Genomic DNA, 21,553 nt, shown 5'->3' with positions numbered 1-21,553 from the left:
GAGACATCATGGCTTTCAAACGAGAAAAGTTGCAGTTGGTCAAGGCCACACCCCCACCCTCCACCTTGCCCCCCCCTCTCTCCTCCTCAATAGCTTCAGACACAGAAATGGCACATCCTAAGGAAAGCTCATTGTAGGACTGGCTCTAGTGGCTGTATTTCTGCACCAAAGTTGAATTTCGGGAAAGAGATTTCAGATACAGTATTAGGGGACCACTAAGGTCTATATAAGCATGCAAAAGCATATATATATATATATAGCATCCAAAGAGCACCATTTCATAGGACCTTTAATATTTTGATTTTTAGAATTCTCCGTGTTGTCCAGCAGAGAGCAGCATAGACAAACACAACACACTGTCATTTGTAGACTTTGTTTTTTTCTTTAACAATTTTTAGATTGTCTTTTTACCTTGTAAAGTATATAGGCTACGTTGTGTAAAATGGGGCTGATAGGGCCTGTTGTGGGATGTTAACCCTTGTGTTGTCCTTGGGTCAAATTTGACCCTTTTCCAAAGTTTGTTTTATATCAGAAATATGGGTTTCTTTCAACCTAATTGCCCAAAAATAACATGGATGCATCTATGTATGTTGCAGGTAAAGTTAATGATTACTTTCATTGCATTTTGGGTGTTTTATTCAATTTCGTAGCACTTGAAAAGTTAAAAACAGAGGACGTTGAGTGGATCACAGACGGGTATCTGTCAAAGTTTAGTCAGGACACTGTTTTGAAACCATTTAAAAAAAATGCTTTCAAGGGCTACGGAATTGAATAAAAAACCCAAAATGCAATGAAAGGAATCATTAACTTTACAGGACAACACAAGGGTCAACATCTTACAACAGGCCCTATCAGTCCCATATTACACAATGTAGCCTATATACTTTACAAGGTAAAAAGACAATCTAAAAATTGTTAAAGAAAAAAATAAAGTCTACAAATGACAGTGATTTGTGATTGTCTATGCTGCTCTCTGCTGGACAACACTGAGAATTTGAGTATACCTCAATTGGTTTTCTGTGTTTCTGTGATTTGATTTAAAATGGCATGAAGTCCATGTCACCATGAAAAACAACGAAGTTCAATAATTACGTTGATGTTTTTTTTAAATTTCTTATAACTCGGTACATGCATACGTAAAAGTAAAATATGTATATGACGTGATGTACACAATAAAGATAATGGATCACCTATCACAGAGAGCGAAATTAGAGAAACCATCACCAAGTTAAAAAACAATAAAACGCCCAGAACAGATGGTTTTTCTGGAGAATACTATAAAATCTTTGTGAAAGAGCTCACTCCCATATTATATAAAATATATATTTACGTTCTAACATCTAGAGACCCCCAAAATTCATGGTCAGAAGCCATATTAACAGTCATACATAAGGAGGGGAAGGACCCCATACAATGCACCAGCTATCGCCCAATAAGTTTACTTTGTGTAGATTATAAAATCCTGACTTCTATAATGGCTACCAGAATCCAAAAATATATAAAGAAATTAATTCAACCAGATCAAACAGGATTCATACTAGGACGTCAAGGAACAAATAACATAAGGAGAACCCTGAACCTGCAGGCAATAGCAGCAGGGGACAAACAAGCGTCAATGCTTCTCAGCTTAGACGCAGAGAAGGCATTTGATCGAGTCGACTGGGTATTTCTGAGGCAGACACTGATGGAAATGGGCTTTGGGAAAGAATTTGTGGCTTGGATCAACCTATTGTATAAGGAGCCCAGTTCCCAAGTTAGAGTTAATGGGCACTGTTCTAGCTTTTTCAGGATTGAGCGGGGTGTGAGACAAGGGGATTCGCTGTCACCCATCTTATTTGCTCTTAGTGTTGAGCCTTTGGCAGAGGCGATATGCCAGAATATGCAGATTCAAGGGATAGCCTAGAGGACGAAGGGGGGGGGGGGTCAATCCATAAAATAGCTTTATTCGCGGATGATATTTTACTTTTTGTTAAAAAATCCACTTCTTTCCATCCCTGCACTTATGAAATGCCTGCATGAATATGGGTCAGTGTCCGGATACAAAATTAATGAAAATAAGTCAGAAGCCATGATGATCTCAGGTACTTGGCCTACACAATTAAATAACAAGGTCTCTTTTCGCTGGTCCAAACAAGGATTTAGGTATTTGGGAGTTATTATTACACCCAACCCCGCTCAATTGTTCGAGGCAAATTACAACAAATTAATAAAAAAAATAAAAAATTATGTGACACGTTGGGAGGTCCTTCCCCTTTCTTTAATTGGCAGAGCAGAAACCGTAAAAATGAACCTACTACCAAGACTTCTTTTTTTGTTTCAATCACTTCCTGTAAGAGTACCTGCTTCCACTTTAAACATGTTGGACAAATTAATCTCAACATTTATTTGGCAAAAGAAGAGGCCGAGGGTAAGATTAAAATCCTTTCATTTACCAAAAGACAAGGGAGGTCTAGGCTTGCCAAACCTTAAACATTATTATTGGGCTGCACAAATAAATGCAATAGTGGCATGGATCGGAAATGACCGGGAAGCAATATGGACTCAGATAGAGAAAGAACTCATCTTGTTAGAGCTTTTTTTTATTTGGGAACCGCCTTTTTAAAAAAAAAAAATTTTTGATATAAAGTCTGTCAATAAAATCAAAATAAAGAACGAATGGATAAAACACACTTTAACAGTGAAAAAAATTCTCAGGGGACCAGAGTCGATCTCAAGGGCCATGTTGATAGTAGGAAATATAGAATTCCCACCTCCCACCATCTCTGTACAATTAATCAACTTTTTAAAGAAACACAATTCAACATCATACACAAATCACCACTTTATCAAATAAGAAACCCAAGAAAGGACGGAAGCAAACTTTATTTATACTTCACATTTAAGACACAGTGCTTCACATTGAGAAAAAAGGAAACTAACAAACAAACAATATATACATACAAATATACACACATAGTGTAAATAAATAAATAAATAAATACATAGCACATAGCATAAATAACAGCTACTACTCCAAAAAAAGTGAAGCTATTAGATCTGCTTTGAGATCAGGTGACCCGTTTAAAAAACTACTAACTAAACTATTTTTATTTATTTTTTTAAGATGATTTTTTGGGACTTTTTTCTTTATGAGATATAGACAGATTTGAAAGGGAGGAGAGAGAGGGGATGATACGCAGCAAAAGTGCCGTGGGTCGAACCCCGGCTGCTGCCGAGGACTCAGCCTACAGGGGGCGCACACTCTACCAGGTGAGAGGTTGCCCCCCAAAAAACTATTTTTAATAGAGTTTGTCCAACGCGTATTTTTTACAAATAAGAAAGCAAAAAAAAGCAGGTGCCCTGCCACACGTATGTCATGACTTTGTGGTGATGTCTGAAGGTCTACCATGGACTCTGTAACCTTGGTTACCTTGTTTCAAGCCATTCTAGCGCGGTATAGAAAGCCTGCAGGAAGACTCGGCTCGATTTCTGCCAGTTCTCATTAATATTCAACGAGCTAAGCTGCTTGACTCTGATTGGCTAACAGCTAGCCAATGAGAGTCTGGCTGTCAGCATCCTTTACCCAGCCCAACTGGGCGAGCTCATGAATAGTAATGAGCTCAGGCAGTATGATGTCAGACTGACCAGCTGTTGTGATTGGTCTGATTTCTCCTCTTATTCTGTTCAGTGGCTAGAGCTGACAGAGGAGGTAGCAGTTCATTTTCACATTCACCACATAACACACACACATATGGACCTGACATATTTAAAAAAATGCAAGTAAAAACAGTTTTGTATGGCAGGGCACCTATAATGTGACAAGTAATCACATTATTCAGCAGTTATTACACTACCTACGACTAACAAATCACGGTCATTCTCCTGGGTCGATTGATGTTCCCGTAGAAGTCCCGAGCCGGTTCCATGTGGCTGTTCGGAGTCAGGCAGTAGGTCAAGGTTTGCATCTGAAGCTGCTCCTATACGTTGGCTGGGTCGTCTCCTCCCTGCAGCCCCCCAATCATGGAGCCCAGGGTGCCGTAGCCGCCGTTGTAATGCTCCATGTGGGCCGCCACGCTCAGGCCGGGCCGGTCTGAGGAGGGAAGGGAGACTGCGGTGGTGGCGTTCTCACTGAGGCTCTGCACTGTCACTGATGACTGGCATAGAGGAACAGTACGTATGTGAGGGAAACTCATGACATACAGTACAGGCCAAAAGTTTGGACACACCTTCTCATTCAATGTGTTTCTTTATTTTCATGACTATTTACATTGTAGATTCTCACTGAAGGCATCAAAACTATGAATGAACACATCTGGAATTATGTACTTAACAAAAAAGTGTGAAATAACTGAAAACATGTCTTATATTTTAGATTCCTCAAAGTAGCCACCCTTTGCTTTTTTGAAAAACCCCAAAACCTTTTGTTTTCTCTCAATTTTTCTTTTTCCTCCCATTTTTTTTTTTTTTCCTCTCTTGTTTTTTTGTCAGGGTTCATTAGTGGAAGTTTTTCCCTTATTAATAAAAAAGCAAAGGGTGGCTACTTTGAAGAATCTAAAATATAAGACATGTTTTCAGTTATTTCACACTTTTTGTTAAGTACATAATTCCATATGTGTTCCTTCATAGTTTTGATGCCTTCAGTGAGAATCTACAATGTAAATAGTCATGAAAATAAAAAGGAAACACATTGAATGAGAAGGTGTGTCCAAACTTTTGGCCTGTACTGTATGTACCCACGGCACTGATTCAACACAGAACCATAAATCAAGCTTAAGGCTCTGCATAGAGCTACTGTACATACAAGCATAAATCAGCCTTTAAAAGGACAAATCTGGCGCAAAATGAACCTAGGGGTTAATAACACGTGTGTACCGAGTTTGACCGTTCTCTGGGATCTGTTTTCATGCTAATCGAATGTTACCAGTTCTCCCATCTTGGCAAAACAGTCCGACCAGTCGAATTACGAACGCACACCATTCGTTCGACTGGTCGAGACTGTTTTCCCAAGATGGCGCCCGCCTGTAAACGCGAACGGTACTGTCTTTCTAATCTATCTTTTTAATAAACTGTCTGTACACTTGCAAATTTCTCAATACTTCTGTTTACATGTAGGGACCCTCATTATGCTATCATGGAAGTGTGGTGCTATTTTGAGCTTTGTTAGTGATGTAGACATAGTGATTTATTTTTACTTTACCCTCTGACGACAAGCGTTATAAGCTAATTAGCGGTTTGTGCTAAAACTGGTCACATTCGATTAGCAGGAAAACATATCCCAGAGAACGGTTGACTCGGTACACATGTGTTATTAACCAGGGTTTAAAATGAACTTTTTCGTCCACCAGCCAAATGGCTAGTAAATGCTCAAATTATACCAGCCACTCAGTAGAGTACCATTGCTTTTTTTGGCTGGTGAGTGAAGCAAATCTGCCAGCCACTTGCATATTTTACCAGCATTCGGCTGGTAGATGGTGCTAATTTGGAACCCTGTTATTAACCCCTAGGTTCATTTTGCGCCAGATTTGTCCTTTAATGGTGAACACATGGGAAAAGTTTAACTCACATTGGCCGCAGAGACATCGCTGCCGACCACTGTCTTCTTCTTTCTGGTCTTGTTAGGATTCCAGTGGCAAACCAGGCTGTCATTCTGCACACTGTAGTTCTTATGGCCGATCAACCAGTATGTGTTCATTTTGCCTTTACCCTGGCACGGGACGGAAGGACACAAGAAAGGAACAGTGACACTTGGGTGTGGTTACCAACCCGTCAGAGAGATAACTGTTAATGAGAAATCCAACTTTAAGGGTCTGTCCACCCATATCAACAAAAAACACAAAAGCCATCCAGATAGTTTTGGTTTTAAATGCCACGTTTTTAAAGATATCCATCCATCCGATACTAAGGGCGCTTTCACACATGTAGTTTGGTAGAATCGGTGCAATTTGGGGGTGAAGTTGCTTTCAAACTGCACTTTTTCAACGCACCAAACATTGTAAACAAACGTCACATAGTGGAAATGGTCGCTCGTCTATTGGACAGAATATCTGAGTCAAACTCTCCGACACTTCTGGTCTCAGAAATAATGGAGCAACACCAGATTCATAACGTCTCGGGTTCTCTGGTTCTGCTTCAGTGTTTCTAATATTTAAGAAGAAGAAGAACAATGTGATCAGCTGACAGACAGCGAGTGAAGGGGAGAGATAAGGGGCGATTCTAGGATCAGATAAATAGGGGGGCTCACCTCCTAATGAGAATGTGGACATGGATACAGTGCTTTGGAAAAGTGTTAAAAAGGATCTAAAATCGCCCGTGAGAGATGATGATGATGTCACACAGACGACCAGCAATGTGTGCTCAGAATAGCTTATGGATCTGAAAGTTATCGTCCCTTAAATCATATACAAGTCTTTACATGGTGTGCAAAGTTGAAATGTCAGGCTAGCTGTTATTTGGTTCACTTTCTGTATTTGGGTCGGATCGCGTTCTCACCTGAAGTGAACTGAACTCTAATCAAGAGAACAAGAGAACCCCTGTTTTCAAGCGGACCAGAGTTTCGGTTGTTTGGTCCGCACCAGAGCGCAAATGAGCTTTCACACCGAGTAGACAGTACTTGGACTGTGTGAGAAGCGAATGTTGATTTGTGTGAACGGATCCTTTCATTTTGTAAACTTTGTAAATAACAAACTGTCCTGGGACATGACATAACATATGAAAACTGTGACTGAATTTAGTTATTTTACATTTCCAGTATGAGGCGTGGTTTTAAGTACATTCGTTCAGTATCTCTTCTTATTTTCATCCGATTGTTGAGAAAAATCAACAGCTTCCTTGATGCAATAACAAACTTAAGGTTTGACTGCCTCACTGCTACACAGAAAAGGAGTTAGACGGCTAGGCTGGGATCTTTTTACCTTGACCTCGATCTCTCCGCGAAGCTGCAGCTCGTAGGCGTTGTCTTTGATCAGAGCCAAGTAGGTTTCGGAACTGGTGTGGATTCTTTGAGCTGACACATGAACAACAATACATACTGTCAAACACAACAGAGGTTTGGCCAAAGTCTATTAAGCAAGGGCGTAGCTTTGGGTTCAACATTGGGTTCATTTCCTGCATTCTGGGCCAAGTTTTTCAAAAGTAATCCAGTAGGATTTCGGATCACGGATTGGATCAAATCTTGGAAATGGGTTTTTCAAAAGCGAAAGAGGGATTCTGAAAGATCAGAGCATGTAATCCAATCTTACATTTGATCTGGATCAAACCTGCCCTTTGAGTTTTTGGGATCTATTTTGATCCAAAAAACAGGACTATCCTGATCCCATCAGAAGGGTGGATTCAGTTGTGATTTTTCGAACCAAATAAAATCAGAGAGTTTTTTTTTAAGTGAATGATCACAAAATCAATGTTTACGGATGATATATACATTTATTCATATTTGGAGCATATATGTGTATCTGTCCTGTAAATGATTTTTGACTATTGGATAGTATTCATTTTGTTTTGTTATTTAACATTATAACAAAATAAGGAATGTAAAATGTTTCTGTTTATTACAGTGTTTCTATTTCTTAAAATTAAAACAAACAATGGCTATTTGTGGCCACCGGTATTGTGCCTACCTGTTGGTCTTGCTAAGCCAGTAGGCTCCACTGTTGGTTTATTTAGCCTTAGTTCATTTAAGGCTCTGGTAAAAAGGATTTGGTAATCCTGAAATTTGGTATTTGGATCACAGTGATCCAATCCAATGTTCCTTTAAAAAACTGCCATAAAAGTAAAATGGATCAGGTGATCCTGGATAGCAAAACATGGGATTTTCAAATCCGGATCAATTTGATCCAGATTAAATTTTTTTGAAAAACTGTTTTTTTTTTCTGCAACAATTTGTGCCTTTTCTGCATCAAGTTATGTTTCAAATGTCTTTATTTATGGAAAGGAAATTATAATAGGTTTTTGGGGTGGGTTGCACTGGCCAGTTTTGCTTATCGGGAGGGGTTGTAACCCCCCATCCCCCCTGTAAATTATGCCTATGCAATTAATGCATCTACTTACAAATTTCAAATGACCATTACCATTACCAACAACGTATATATAAAGCACACGTGTAAATTGTAGTAGTTCTTAGAAAGTATATTTCAGAAGCGGACACAAACACACATGTGACTGTGTTTGTGTGTTTTGCGTGCAGGTACACATACGCAGGCTGGTCGACTCCATTCTGGACGCTGTGTTGACAGTGTCTCCAAACAGACAGTATCTTGGCATCTTGTAGCCGACTATTCCCGCCACACATGGGCCTATAGAACAAGGAGAAAAAAAGCTGCGCTTCACTGTGCTGCAGGACGCTCGAACCCTACCACAATGCAACAGGGCTGGAGAAAAATACAAAGCATTTTTCTCAAAGCCTTACCAGTAAAAAGGATTCAAACAAAAGTTCTGATTTAAATTAAAAAAAGGAAATTTGGATGGTGCAACAAGGCAGGCCTGCTTGGTTCTTTCTGGGAATGATTGTAAATGTTTACTAAGAATATGTTTAGGGTGTTTCCTCTCTAACTGGGACATTTTGGGACCGATTGGTGGGATTGCTGTGGACGAAGTACACACGGCGATACACTGGTAAGAGCCAATGAGGTTTAACCATGAATCAGCTAATTCGTATACAATACCGTATTGTGTCAACAGTTAACTTTGTGTAATATTGTACGTGGAGTTTTCTTTTGCTGAGTGCAAATGTTCCACCAAAACAAGTTCCTTCCCGAGACTATTTAGCAGAGCCACCGTCACTGCGTCCGAAACTTAGCGCCGCCCAAGACAATTCTGATTGGTTTAAAGAAATGCAAACAACCCAGAGCGTTTTTTTGCTCCTATCCCAGAATGCATGTGCTGTGGTGTAGCCAGACCTTACTGCACAGCGTTGTGGAGATAGAGCTGGCTATGTGAGACTATTACAAACCCGACCTGCTGCATTTTACAGGGCAGACTGATCTCAATAAGTGGCGTATGTATGACACGGCAATTCGTAATCGTTATCAAGACGCATAATCGCTTTTTAGCGTGTTTATCAATGCCATTTGGCCGCCATTGACTTTCTCCTGAGAAAAGAACGGTAGCGAGTAGTATGAAAGCCCGAAAATCTGCATAGGGAGGTTGGTTGGGGGACTTTCACCCAGGAGACCGGGGATCGTGTCACATTTCCTAAACCCAACTGTCCCGTTCTTATTTTCCTAAACCCAACCCGTCCGCTGTATACGGCGTAGACATACACGCAGATAGCTCAAAATGTGTACAGATAACACGCCACTTGGCGTTAGACAGTGGCGTGTATGTTTACGCGAAGCCATGATGTCACGTTGTACAGGCAGCTCCTCTGTCTCACCTGTGTGGATGCCGGCTCGGAGCTCCAGCCTGTGGTCGGGCATGTGAGGGATGGAGACCTGTCTGACGGCTGCTAACAGATCCAGCGCCATCTTTGCGATCTCATCGGCATGCCTATCGCCGTTCCTCTCAGGCAGACCGCTCACCACCATGTATGCATCCCCGATTGTCTCCACCTGGTTTGATAGTTTGATAAAAAAAAAATGTTGCTCAAAGTCAGGAGTAGAAATGGTTCACGTTGGGAAGGGAGCTGCATGGGGCGATGATGTATATGCTCCTCTTAGGCATGAACGGAAGGAGGTGCCAAATCAAAAGAAAGCAAATAAGGGCATTTTCCAAATCTTTCAAGAAAATAAGTGCTGACTTTTAGGGCGTGTCACACTTGGTCTGTTTCGTTTGTAACGAAACCAAGATTTAACAAGACTGTTACATGTGCCTCTGGTGTGTGTGTGTCTTGTTTTCTCCCTCTGTGTGTGTCTCTCTCTCTCTTTGCTCTCTCTCTCTCTCTCTCTGTGTCCCTCGTTCTGCCCTCCTCCCTCTGCCTGTTGCACACCTGAGCGTAACCAGTGCTCAGGTAGAGCAGGGGAGGTGATAAGAAGGCAGAGAGTGAAGGGACAGAGGCACATGGAGAGCACACCAGCAGCACACGAATGAATGAATGAATTTATTGGTCGTAACCAAAGGGCAGAGTCAGAAGCTTCAGCTTATATCAGCCACCCTTCTCACATTTTTAAGTTTCAGTAACAAACAAATTGTCAAGGAAATAATTTACAAGACAAGAAATATAAAACAAATGATACAAAATAACTAAAGAACATATACCCAGATATATTTCTACATACATACAGTGTGTTTGCATATGCATGCATACACTTACCTACATATATACATACATACACGCCTACAAATACCCATAAGGGTCAGTACTTATATACAGTACATTGCCACCATAAGGTGAATAATATCCTAAATAATGATGATAACCATAATGATAATAATGATGTTCATCATCAACATCATCACCATTATTTAATTAATACTACTCAATGTCTATACTTATCTAGTGTCATGTCTTTGAACCCTTTTTTTTCATTTGAAGACATTCCTAGTAAGGAGTTTCCTCCTCACCTTTTTTTTTCTACACAACCAGCAGGTTTGTGTTTCCCGACCTCCATGCACAGTTTATTGTGCTAGTTTGGGCTGGAGATTACCGGTAGTTCACTTATTCGTCTCTTTTTTTTGTTTGTTTTAGGATTAGTTTACTCTTTTTAGGTAGTTTAGGGGGAGACGTGGGGTGCGTCTTCCCATCTTTTTACTCCTTTTGGCCAGGGTCTCCAGTCCCTTTTTGTTTCTCTTTGTTTGCTACTTTTGGGAATATTGTAACATTATTTAATAAAGCTTGTTGGTTAATTGTTAACCTTGTGTCTGGCATCCTTTTTTATATGTTGCATCCTCCAATCCGTTTTTAGCCTTGGTTAGTTTCTTTAAATGGAGGCCTTAACAAAGACAACATACACATGCATATGTTAAACAGGGCTCCAGACTAACTTTTTTCACTAGGAGCACAGTGGCCCCCAACTGAAAATTTTAGGGGCACAACCAGAAAATGTAGGGGTACACACCGTAAATCAACATGCTAACCAAATATTCACATTTCTACTAATTTCCACTATATTACAAAAAAATACTTTGATAATAGATGCAGAAATTACAATGTGCAGTTTCAAATTCAGTGTCACTTTTGAAGATGCAACATATAAGGTAAACTGACAGCCCCATCGCTGTCATGACAGTAAAAATATATATATATTTGTTGTTTATTATTGTATTTGCATATATTTTTTAGCCTGTTTTATTTTCATCATGACCGTTTTGAATTGCTCTTTAATGTTTCGTGTAAAGCATTTTGCCTTGTTGCTGAAAGGTGCTGTAGAAATAAAGTTGCCTTGCCTTACAGCCTCAACCTGTCAGTCAGTCACCAGGGCACAGAAACCACTGTTGTGCCTGCTCGTCTCCGAGGAAGTGTAACGTCAACAGCACCACGACCGCTTTCGGCTCGCCATTAATATCATATCGCAGCAAATGCTGTCTGCGTGAAGTTATGAAAAACTGTAACCACACTTGAAACCACTTTATCGGCATTTCCGTGACTCACTGTGACTTAAAAAAAACTGCAGAGCCGACGTAGTTTGCATCGTCTTCAGCTTTGCGAGTGTGTGTGTTTGTGTCAGAGCCCCGCTCTCTGTCAATTTTCAGAGAGGACAGATAAGCTTGTGCTTACGTGCTCTCAGGTACCGAAATTTCATGTAAAATTCAGTCGCACACTCAAATTTTGGTCGCAGTCTGGAGCCTTGTTAAAGGTCTCAAAGTTTAAAATGTTGTAGAGCCCCGCTCTCCGCCCCTGGCCCTGAGGCGATATTAGGAATCCCACTATGGCCACGTAAAGACCCGCCCTTCAATTTACTGGCCAGGCGTCCATGCTTACATAAGGTAACGTAACCCCATTTGTACAGGTCCTATCCCCCTGACCAATCGGCTATCCAAACCTTAACCACTCAAGGTCAAACGCCTAACTTGGCGTGGCAATGGTAGGATTTGTAATATCCAGAAGTTAAAGCCAGAGCAAGACCAATCTTTGCTGAGTTGTGTTGGGGCCATGATGTCGTGGCCCTCCTCCCCACGGGGTTCAGGAACAGTTTGATTTTCCAGCTCGCTCTGTTAGCGGTGAAGGAGTTGGCTAAGACTAAGGCTAACGCTAGCGATGCTAATGCTAAATGTAAGCCGATAGTTGTTGGCGGTTTCCCCTCTTGTTGCACATGCGCGTAACATACGTCACAACCAAACGTTAGCGATTGGTTCTGGCAGATCCAGAGTGGCTCTGGGCAGATCCAATAGTTTTAAACTTCAACAGAGTACCCGCCTTCAAGGAAGGTAACACTTGTCAATGGAGAGAGACCAGACTCTCTGGACAAAAGAAATGTACCAGAGTCTGGTAGGACCAGGCTAGTGGACCAGAGTCTGGTAGGACCAGGCTAGTGTACCAGAGTCTGGTAGGACCAGGTTAATGTACCAGAGTCTGGTAGGACCAGGTTAATGTACCAGAGTCTGGTAGGACCAGGCTAGTGGACCAGAGTCTGGTAGGACCAGGCTAGTGTACCAGAGTCTGGTAGGACCAGGTTAATGTACCAGAGTCTGGTAGGACCAGGCTACTATCAGATCTGTAGTGGACCAGAAATAGAACTGACTCATCTTTCAAGTAAACTGACAATGTGAACGCAAAAAGAACTGAGTCCCTTTTCTGGTGGTCCACTCTTTGGTCCACAAGTTTGGTTTGTTTAAAAGAGGACTATACGAGAGAACACCTTTTTAAAAGTAGCCTACAATTTTGGAGGCAAAAGGCAGTGTGTGAGTTTTCTGTGTGTGCCTCGACGTTTCATGTTTACCTTGTAGACATTGTAGGAGTCGATGCGTGTGTCGAAGCACATGTAGAGGTTGTTGAGCATCTCCACCACTTGCAGAGGAGCACAGGACGCAGAGATGGAGGTGAAGCCCACGATGTCGGAGAAAAAAATGGTAACCTGGAACAGAATGCAGAGACGGGTTCGGTTGTACTGGACAAAACTGGGCAAAAATAATACAGCCTAGTATTACACAGTCCAACTAGTTAAAACTAATGCAGTCCAACACAACAATCCTACTATCCTTACTAGGATAATTATTTATGCTATTACGGGTGGTGATGGCACAGTGGATATGACCTGTACCTTTGGTGTGGGAGACCTGGGTTTGATTCCCACTGTGATACATCAACCAACGTGTCCCTGAGCAAGACACTAAAACCCCTAGTTGCTCCATGGGCATGTGACCTCTGACATATATAGCAATTATAAGACGCTTTGGATAAAAGCGTCAGCTAAATGACATGTAGTGTAATGTCATCAAAAAATTGACAAAATCACTGGAGTTCTCTTAAAAGTTAATACTTGCTTAATACCTGAATACTTAATACTACTTACTTGCAGCAAATAGAGTCAGTTCACAGCACTTCAGCATAAGTACAGACAATGATTGTCGATAGTCTTTAACGGTAGCTTTTTATAGGGAAAAGGGAGTAATATCACACAGAGAAACTTTCTTATTTGTGGTCAGGCTTGACGTCTCCACCGCATGCCCTGCCCTCAGGGGTTTTCTGTGCTTTCCATAAGGTCAGTATTAATCATTAGGGGTGGGAATCACCAGAGGCCTCACGATACGATATCATCACGATACTTATGTCACGATACAATATTATTGTGATTTTAAAGATATTGCAATATTCTGCGATATACTGCAATTTATTACCTTTTTTCCAACTTCAAATTTTTCCCAATTTCAATTTATGTCCCCAAAAGAAAACTTTGTCAACCTCTGTTTTATCTAAAAAGATACATTTCTCTGTTTGTTCATCTCACTTTACTTTTATTGCTGCAAAATGGGATTGTCAAGAAGACAAACTGACCAACACATATATAATAAAAGATCGATACTTTGTGTCTGTGTATCGATACAGTATTGCCACGGAAAATATTGCGATTCTATGCTGTATCGATTTTTTCCCCCACCCCTATTAATCATGATTATCACATGAGAAACAGAAATGGATGCACAGTTTCTTATGCAAATACTATAGCAAGCATAACTTTTCTAACAATCCTACTGTCAGTGTTGTAATGTAACGAAGTGCAAATCGCTTTCATGTATCTGTACTTTACATCGTTATTTATATTTCCGGAAACTTTTACTTTGACTTCACTACATTTCCCCTAAGCATCTTCGTTACTACAAAATAAAATCTGAAGAAATTTGTTACACTGGAAAAAAGCAGGTTTGGCGAATCATTGCTCCTTAAATTGCCAAGATAATGCACGCTCCACTCCTGTTGGTGACCTAATGCCTGTTTGTTGCCAAGCGGCAAAAAAAAAAAAACATATATGCCAAAACTAAAGAAGAAGAGGAGGAAGCATAATAACTGGTGATCATGGAAGCACCTGGTGCAGGCTCTGCTGCCATGGTAACAGACGATGCCCGCCCCCCCCCCCAACGACAGTGGTGATCAAGATAACATTACACACCTTTGGCCGTAAAGTTCATAATCAAAATGTATTTTTTTACTTTTACTTCTTAAACTTAAGTACATTTAATATCAGATACTTTAAGACTTTTACTCAAGTAATATTCTAAAAGGAGACTTTAACTTCTACCAAAGTCATTTTCTGGTAAGATACTTGTACTTTTACTCAAGTATTCAAGTACTTTATACAAGACTCCCTAATGTGCAATATTCCATTTCTATTCATCTGCACCGAACTCATCTGTATATATATATATATATATATATACACACACACACAGATAGAATCTAGATGTCAAGATTATTCAGAAAGGTTTTGAGCCATTTTCAGAAAATAGTGCCAACCATTAGTCAAAATTGCTCTAATTTTCTAAAGTTATTGATACTGCGTTTTGGAAATGCTTTTCCATGGTTACATATCCGATTTCATTTGTAATACCACCTCACTTTTATAGTTATGGTCCTGTGGCTCAGCATTAAAGTATTTTTTCTCAGAAATGGTAGTGTCTTTCTATTTATTTATTTATTATAATTCAGTGTTTCGCCTACCATGATGCTTTCAAAATAATGTCAAAAAAAAGTATGTTAAAAGGGAGCCAGGCACCCCTAAAGCTCTGATCCTAGAATGGCCCCTGGTCTTGTCGCTTTGTCTTAACCAGATCCCTCTGCAATAATTGGCATCTTTGATCACGATAATTTTTATTGCTGCATGTACGTGCTGTGTGCCTGTCTCAAATAAAGACTAGGAACACCTCTGATTGGTGGACTTGGTGGATTGTAATTTGTTAAGTATGTGCAATACACTCTGCACTTTGTCGATTTTTTATTATTTTATTTTGTCTCTCTTTATCGTCTTTGTTCAGTTCTTATTTCAAGTATTGTTCTTGTTGTATACTTCTGGATCTTACACTTTCCCATATATGAATGTGTGTATGTGTTTCGGCGGACTGTAGAAACTGAATTGCCCCTTCGGGGGTAAACAAAGCTATCTGTATCTGTATCTGTATGTGTATCTGTATCATTTCCCCTCTGATTTCAGGGGGATCTTTACCAGGCAGCATCCTTCTGGGATCAGCAAGTCATGTATTACTTTTCTGGTTAGTTACAAAAAAGAAAAAGAATCGGTGGGTCCTACATTTTCTTCATGAAACACCCTAGAGCTCCAAATCAGTTTGTGCCGAGGATCCTATTCAGTAATATTCCCCCTGTGTGCAGAGTGCTTTTGGTACAGCTGCTTCAAACCTCTTCAATAAGCCAGACGCAATTTTCACCGAATTACTTGTTTTATCTGCTGATGAATATGGAACAGGGCAATTATAGGTAATTACGCCAACAATAGCAACAAAGGCAGGAAACGCACACATTCATTCATCCCGTTGGCAGATCTTGCAGAGGTAGCGCCCCACAACCCTCGCTACATTACAAGCTCTAAATTTACTCGGTTAAATGTTAGAAGTGAACCGGGAGCAGCGAGGGAAAGGGTTATTGTCTTATCTGTCTCCAGCACTGTTGTCTATTTCTTCCATTTGCCTTTAAGTAAGGTTTACAAATGTACTGCAGTGCCTTAGTTGCAGGATGAGTTACCCTCATGTCATGGACATTAGTAAAAGTAAAACAAATGTATATTATCAGTCGCTGTTGCAGTGTTTTAAGGGGTGTCAAACTCAGTTTCACTAAGGGCCACACTAGAAAATGACTAGTGATGAATCACATTAAGGGCCAGAAATGTTTTAGTTTATTGACATGTCTCATACAGCTTTGTCACGTATAGTTTGGTCGACAAAAGTCAGCAAAAAAGTTCCTTCATAGAGTTTAGCAAATCGAGCTAAAAACAATGATTATATATTTTACAACAAACAGTTTCCCAGGCCTGAATATTAAACTCGCTGCTTCTGGGGGAATTTCTGAATGTCAAAGTCGGCAAATCTGCCAAATTCGGTTTTGAGTGTAATTACAGTTTGAAAACAGTTTCTGTCTTTTTGGTTTCGGCGCACATATAGGCGGACCAAAATTAGTTCTGAACCTAAACTGATATTTGGGCCGGATGAAAACTTGCAAGGGGCCGGATTTGGCCCGCGGGCCTTGAGTTTGACACATGTGCTCTATGGGCTTCTCCCTTGACTGCATGCCTCCACGTCCCCCCCGGCCTGCGAGCTTCTCCTGATCCTATACGTAATTCCTCTACTGCGCGACAGAAAGTCAAGTAGTTATGACACAATCGTTACAAAAACAGCTGCTACGGGGCCATAACGTGAGGTACAAGGTAATGGAGCCTTTTATACATTGTCGTGTTTCTTTAGAAATAAACAACGGACAAATAGAGTCTTTAAACGCTTCAGATGTAAAGTTATTCTCTGTCAAAGTGATGTCAGAATGCATGGGAGTCAATGGGAAGCTAACGGGAGGTGATGGTTTGTTAGCATCAGAATTTCCCCATAGGAGGTAAGCTTTCCGGATGCTCGCTTACCCCCCCTTGGTCAGAACCATTAAGTCTCAAGTCAAGAGCATAGACTGTAAAAATAACAGACAAAACAGCAGTCAGTCACCTGTTGTTTTGGGACTGCCCTTTTGAAGCCTCGAGTTTGGAAATTTGGATGTCGCCATCTTGGTTTCTTTAAACCGGACGTGACGATTTTGACGAAAGCGTGGAGGTGGGGAGGATGCCATTGTTGTTTATGTGAAATGGCGCTGCGCTAAGCTAAACGCTATAGAAGGAAAAGTTGCAGATTTTCAAACCTTCTGAAGCGAGTCATCCAGTGGAGATTAAACGGTAGCTGGTTCGGCAGAACACTGAACGAGACAATTTTTAGGCGACCAAATGTCCCAATTAACTTTGCTGAAGTGAAAACATACAGTGAGAGGGTCAAAGTGTAAGATGAAAACATTGATAACACCCAAAAACAAGTTGAGGTCTATTTTAATGTCTACAGTGTTAGCATGGTTAGCATTGCTGATTGACAGGTCGGCATGTGCCAACTTTGAACTAACAAGCTACACGCTGAAAATATCAAGTTTTTAATGAAATTTAGATCGTACAACAAGGCAGGCCTGCTCGGTTCTTTCAGGGAATGATTGTAAAGATTTACAAAGAATATGTTTAGGGCATTTCCTCTCTAACTGGGACGTTTTGGGACTGATTGGTGGGATTGCTGTGGACGGCTGGTAAGAGCTAATGAGGTTTAACCATGTATCAGCTAATTTAAATAGCTCACGTTACTGTATTGTGTCAACAGTTAACTTCATTTAAAGGTCCCATGACATGGTGCTCTTTGGATGCTTTTATATAGACCTTAGTGGTCCCCTAATACTGTATCTGAAGTCTCTTTTATATAGACCTTAGTGGTCCCCTAATACTGTATCTGAAGTCTCTTTCCTGAAATTCAGCTTTGGTGCAGAAATACAGCCACAATGAGCTTTCCTTAGGATGTGCCATTTCTGTGTCTGTAGCTATTGAGGAGGAGAGGGGGGGGGGGTAAGGTGGAGGGTGGGGGTGTGGCCTTGACCAACTGCCACTTTTCTCGTTTGAAAGCCATGATGTCTCTCTCTCTCTCATGGGTGGGCCAAATTCTCTGGGCGGGCAAAGCAGAGAAAGGGGAGGTAACCTTGCTCCTTATGACCTCATAAGGAGAAGATTCCTGATTGGTCCATCTGAGCTTTCATTTTCTCAAAGGCAGAGCAGGATACCCAGGGCTCGGTTTACACCTATCACCATTTCTAGCCACTGGGGGACCATAGGCAGGCTGGGGGAACTCATATTAATGTTAAAAAACCTCATAAAGTGAAATTTTCATGCCATGGGACCTTTAATATTGGATGTGGCGTTTTCTTTGGCGGGGTGCAAATGTTCCACCAAAACAAGTTCCTTCCCGAGACTATTTAGCAGAGCCACCGTCACTGCGTCCGGAGCTTAGCGCCGCCCAAGACGGTTGTGATTGGTTTAAAGAAATGCAAACGAACCAAAGCATTTTTTTTCTCCTATGACCAGAATGCCTCTGTGGTGTAGCCAGACCTTTACTCCACAGCGCTGTGGAGATAGAGCTGGCTATGCGCGACTTATCTTGAGCCATGCTGACCCAGAATGTGAGAAGCAAAGATGAATGCACCAACCTTTTCATAGCTCTCCGCCTCGACATGCTTTTGCTGGCGGAGCTGCTTGGCGACCGACTTGGGCAGCATTTGGTGCAGCAGATCCTCAGCCAGCTGGCTCTGGCGCTTTAGGTCCTCAGTCTTCTCCTTCAAGCTCTGGGCGTAGTTCTGTATCCACTCCGTCATCTGCTTGAAGGAGAACATCACCACCGGGTAGATGAGGCAGGCAATGGCCAGCAGGCAGACCTTCATACTGAGGCCCGAAGACACGGATCGAGACTCCAATCTGAGAGCGGGCACCGCACGATCAAACAAGCACCGCTGGGTGTTTGTCAGAGCCCGAATTCCAGTGTGAGACCCAGACAGAAGCTCCGTACCGGCTCCAGAGATCTGCCACAGACTTGTGTCAAAAATATAAGAATGTTTTACACGCTGGCTGGAGTTTAACTTGAAGTCTATGTTCTCTAACCAGCAGTCGTTCAGTCGTTCTGTCATAACCCTGGCGAAGCCGAGGTAGCTTAGTTCGTAAGTCCACTTGTGTTGGAAGTCAGTGTGAGTTGCCACGTGGGGGAAGTCCATCAACTGGTGGTTGAGCTCTATGAATTTGATCAGAAGTCTTGCGGACAGTACATCTCTCCAGTTGTAATGCTGTTTGACTTTGACTAAAGTTTCTTCTACCGTACCCCAGATGTCAAGAAGTCTTCCGATGGCCAGGGAGTAAGCAGAAGTACCGTTTTCACTCGTGCCGTTTGTATCCAATGAAGCGTTTAGAAATCCTTGAACACGCCACAGCATCTCCTGGCAGAATCCAGCCAACTCAACACCACAAGGGACCCCGTGGCCATTGCTGTGACCCACCTTTTCACCACAGAGATGATCGAACACAGGAAACACAACCTCTGAAAAACTGGCCTCCATTGTCTCATTGGCCACGTCTTTGGCGAATAAGCGTCTCATGTGTTGAAGCTTCCTGACGAGTTGCAGGATAGCTATCGTCCTGCATGAAGTCAGCTCGTTGTAAGCGCCCTCTGTGGTGTGCAGCAGGTCAAAGTTGGAGCTGAGGTCGATGGATACGGAGCCAAGCAGGGCGAGGAAAGAGAGGACGCAGGCTGTCAAAATCCGACGCACAGTGCGACTACTGCCAGACAGGGAAAATATGGAACACCTGCAAACACAGGAACACGACTAGTGAATTACTGAGGGAGGCTTACGTACAAAGAATCGATCAGTCAACAGAATATTATTTGACAGCAAGTGTGACACTGGAGTTTTTTTACTAGTTAGTCCTTCCAGAAAAATAGTTTTTTTTGTGATTGTTGGAGGCAAAATCCTTGATTATGCGGCACGTTTTCTTAAAAAATGTGATGGAATATGCTATATGATATTTATGCAATTTTATGCGATGAAAAATGCGGGAACTTGCAAAAACTGTGGTTTGATGAAAAAGAGAAAAAAAAGTGATTCCCCCCAACACGCTGCTTTACCATGATGTTCACGTTCTGTAATTAGGTCACTTCATAACGTTCCCATGGCAACAGGGGAAAATGGCTGCTCTTGTGTGAAGTAAACGCAACATTTTTCAACTTTCTGCTAAGATATACAGTATGTGACTTTTTTGCAACGAAAATGTGGGGATTATGAAATCATGCAATATTTTGTGCAGAAATCTGCAATTTATGCGGCGAAAATGCGGCGTATTTCAAAAAATATGCTGACTTTGGCTGATTATGCATTGAATTATGCGATTGCATAATCACGTTTTTCTGGAGGGACTGATTAGTTATTTATCAAGCAAAAGTGCAAAATAGGGCTGGGTTAAAATAATCGATTCTCCAATTAAAATCGATTTTTGTTTGAGTGATCTGATATTGATTCATAAAATCCAGAAATCAATCTTTTGAAAATGTCATTTCACAATGGATGTTTTAAGTAAAATGTACTTTAAACAAACTTTTTGGGGGTAAGTTCTTAATGTTAAACACGAACCTGGTGCAATATAAAAAATATTTTAGGGTTGCTTCTTGCTTGTACAATTTACAGCAGAAGTTCTCTGAGAATCTCTTTTATAGCCAATATAAATTGGTAATGCAGCTGAAATTTCCCTAACCTAAATGATCTCACATCAGAAATGTAATCAAATCAGGATCTTGTGAATTGGAATCAAATCGATTCGGGAACTCATTGGCAAAGCCCAGCCCTAGTGAAAATGTTTCTTAAATATGAGGATTTGCACCTGTGATGGCCATCTTTCACAACGTTCTTACCTTTATGTGACTAAACCATAAGAAGAGTAATAATTGGTAATAAGAAATAATTGTTAGTTGCAGCCCTAAATAATACATTTGGAAGAAAAACACTTTCGGTTACAGTATAATCATAAAGACATGACATCAATCAATCAATCAATCAATCAATTAATCAATCAATCAATCAATCAATCAATCAATCAATCAATCAATCAATATTTATATATAAATAGCACCTTTAGCACCCAAATGCTTGCTATGGAAAAGTCATTCCTAGTAGGACCTATACTTACCTGGCAATAAATCTATTTCTGATTGTGATTTTAACCCAGTCCTAGTTTATTATTGAGACAAATCAAAGCTCAACCAGCAGCTGCAGCAATAGATGGCGTTTCTTCCAGTGAATTCCCAACTTTCCGGGGGAGTTGTGTGTGTGTGTGTGTGTGTGTGTGTGTGTGTGTCACCTGCACAGCTGACACTCGCTGTCCGCATCCTGCTGCGCCCGCGGAGCGACCCTCCTCTTGAACCTTCTTTTTAGGGAAGCCGAGGACAGAGTCCCAGATGCGAAACACTCTTTTTTCATCAAGTCCAGCGATGACATGAGACCCGCGCTGCAGCTGCTGTAACTCCCTCAGACAGGACAGAGGCATAGCAGAGGGGGCCCCGCACTGAACACATGAACCACCTAGTGGGAGTCACGGAGAGTACCAAGTCTGCATCAGCGTCTACTCTTGGAAGCTTCCGGTTGCTTACTTCAAAATAAACG

General features: G+C 41.2%; 1 protein-coding gene across 2 annotated transcripts; it reads right to left on the bottom strand.

Annotated features, from left to right (window-relative positions):
* Positions 1-3,700: 3,700 nt before the first annotated feature.
* Positions 3,701-21,458, bottom strand: LOC120559894. 2 transcript variants are annotated; one of them, XM_039801973.1, is made up of 8 exons: positions 21,252-21,458; positions 18,563-19,706; positions 12,789-12,923; positions 9,347-9,521; positions 8,169-8,267; positions 6,891-6,982; positions 5,543-5,683; positions 3,701-4,133 (listed from the first exon to the last, which is right to left on the bottom strand). In XM_039801973.1, exons 1-8 carry the CDS (start codon positions 21,386-21,388, stop codon positions 3,957-3,959), a joined length of 2,100 nt encoding a protein of 699 aa, XP_039657907.1. In that variant the 5' UTR covers positions 21,389-21,458; the 3' UTR covers positions 3,701-3,956. The 2 variants fall into 2 exon arrangements, with proteins under 2 accessions (XP_039657907.1, XP_039657909.1); XM_039801975.1 differs by having other exon boundaries at positions 3,974-4,069.
* Positions 21,459-21,553: the final 95 nt, after the last annotated feature.

This window comes from Perca fluviatilis, chromosome 5, assembly GCF_010015445.1.
Source record: "Perca fluviatilis chromosome 5, GENO_Pfluv_1.0, whole genome shotgun sequence".
In the NCBI taxonomy this organism is placed as follows: Eukaryota; Metazoa; Chordata; class Actinopteri; order Perciformes; family Percidae; genus Perca; species Perca fluviatilis.
This window is presented reverse-complemented; position numbering and strand designations above follow the sequence as displayed.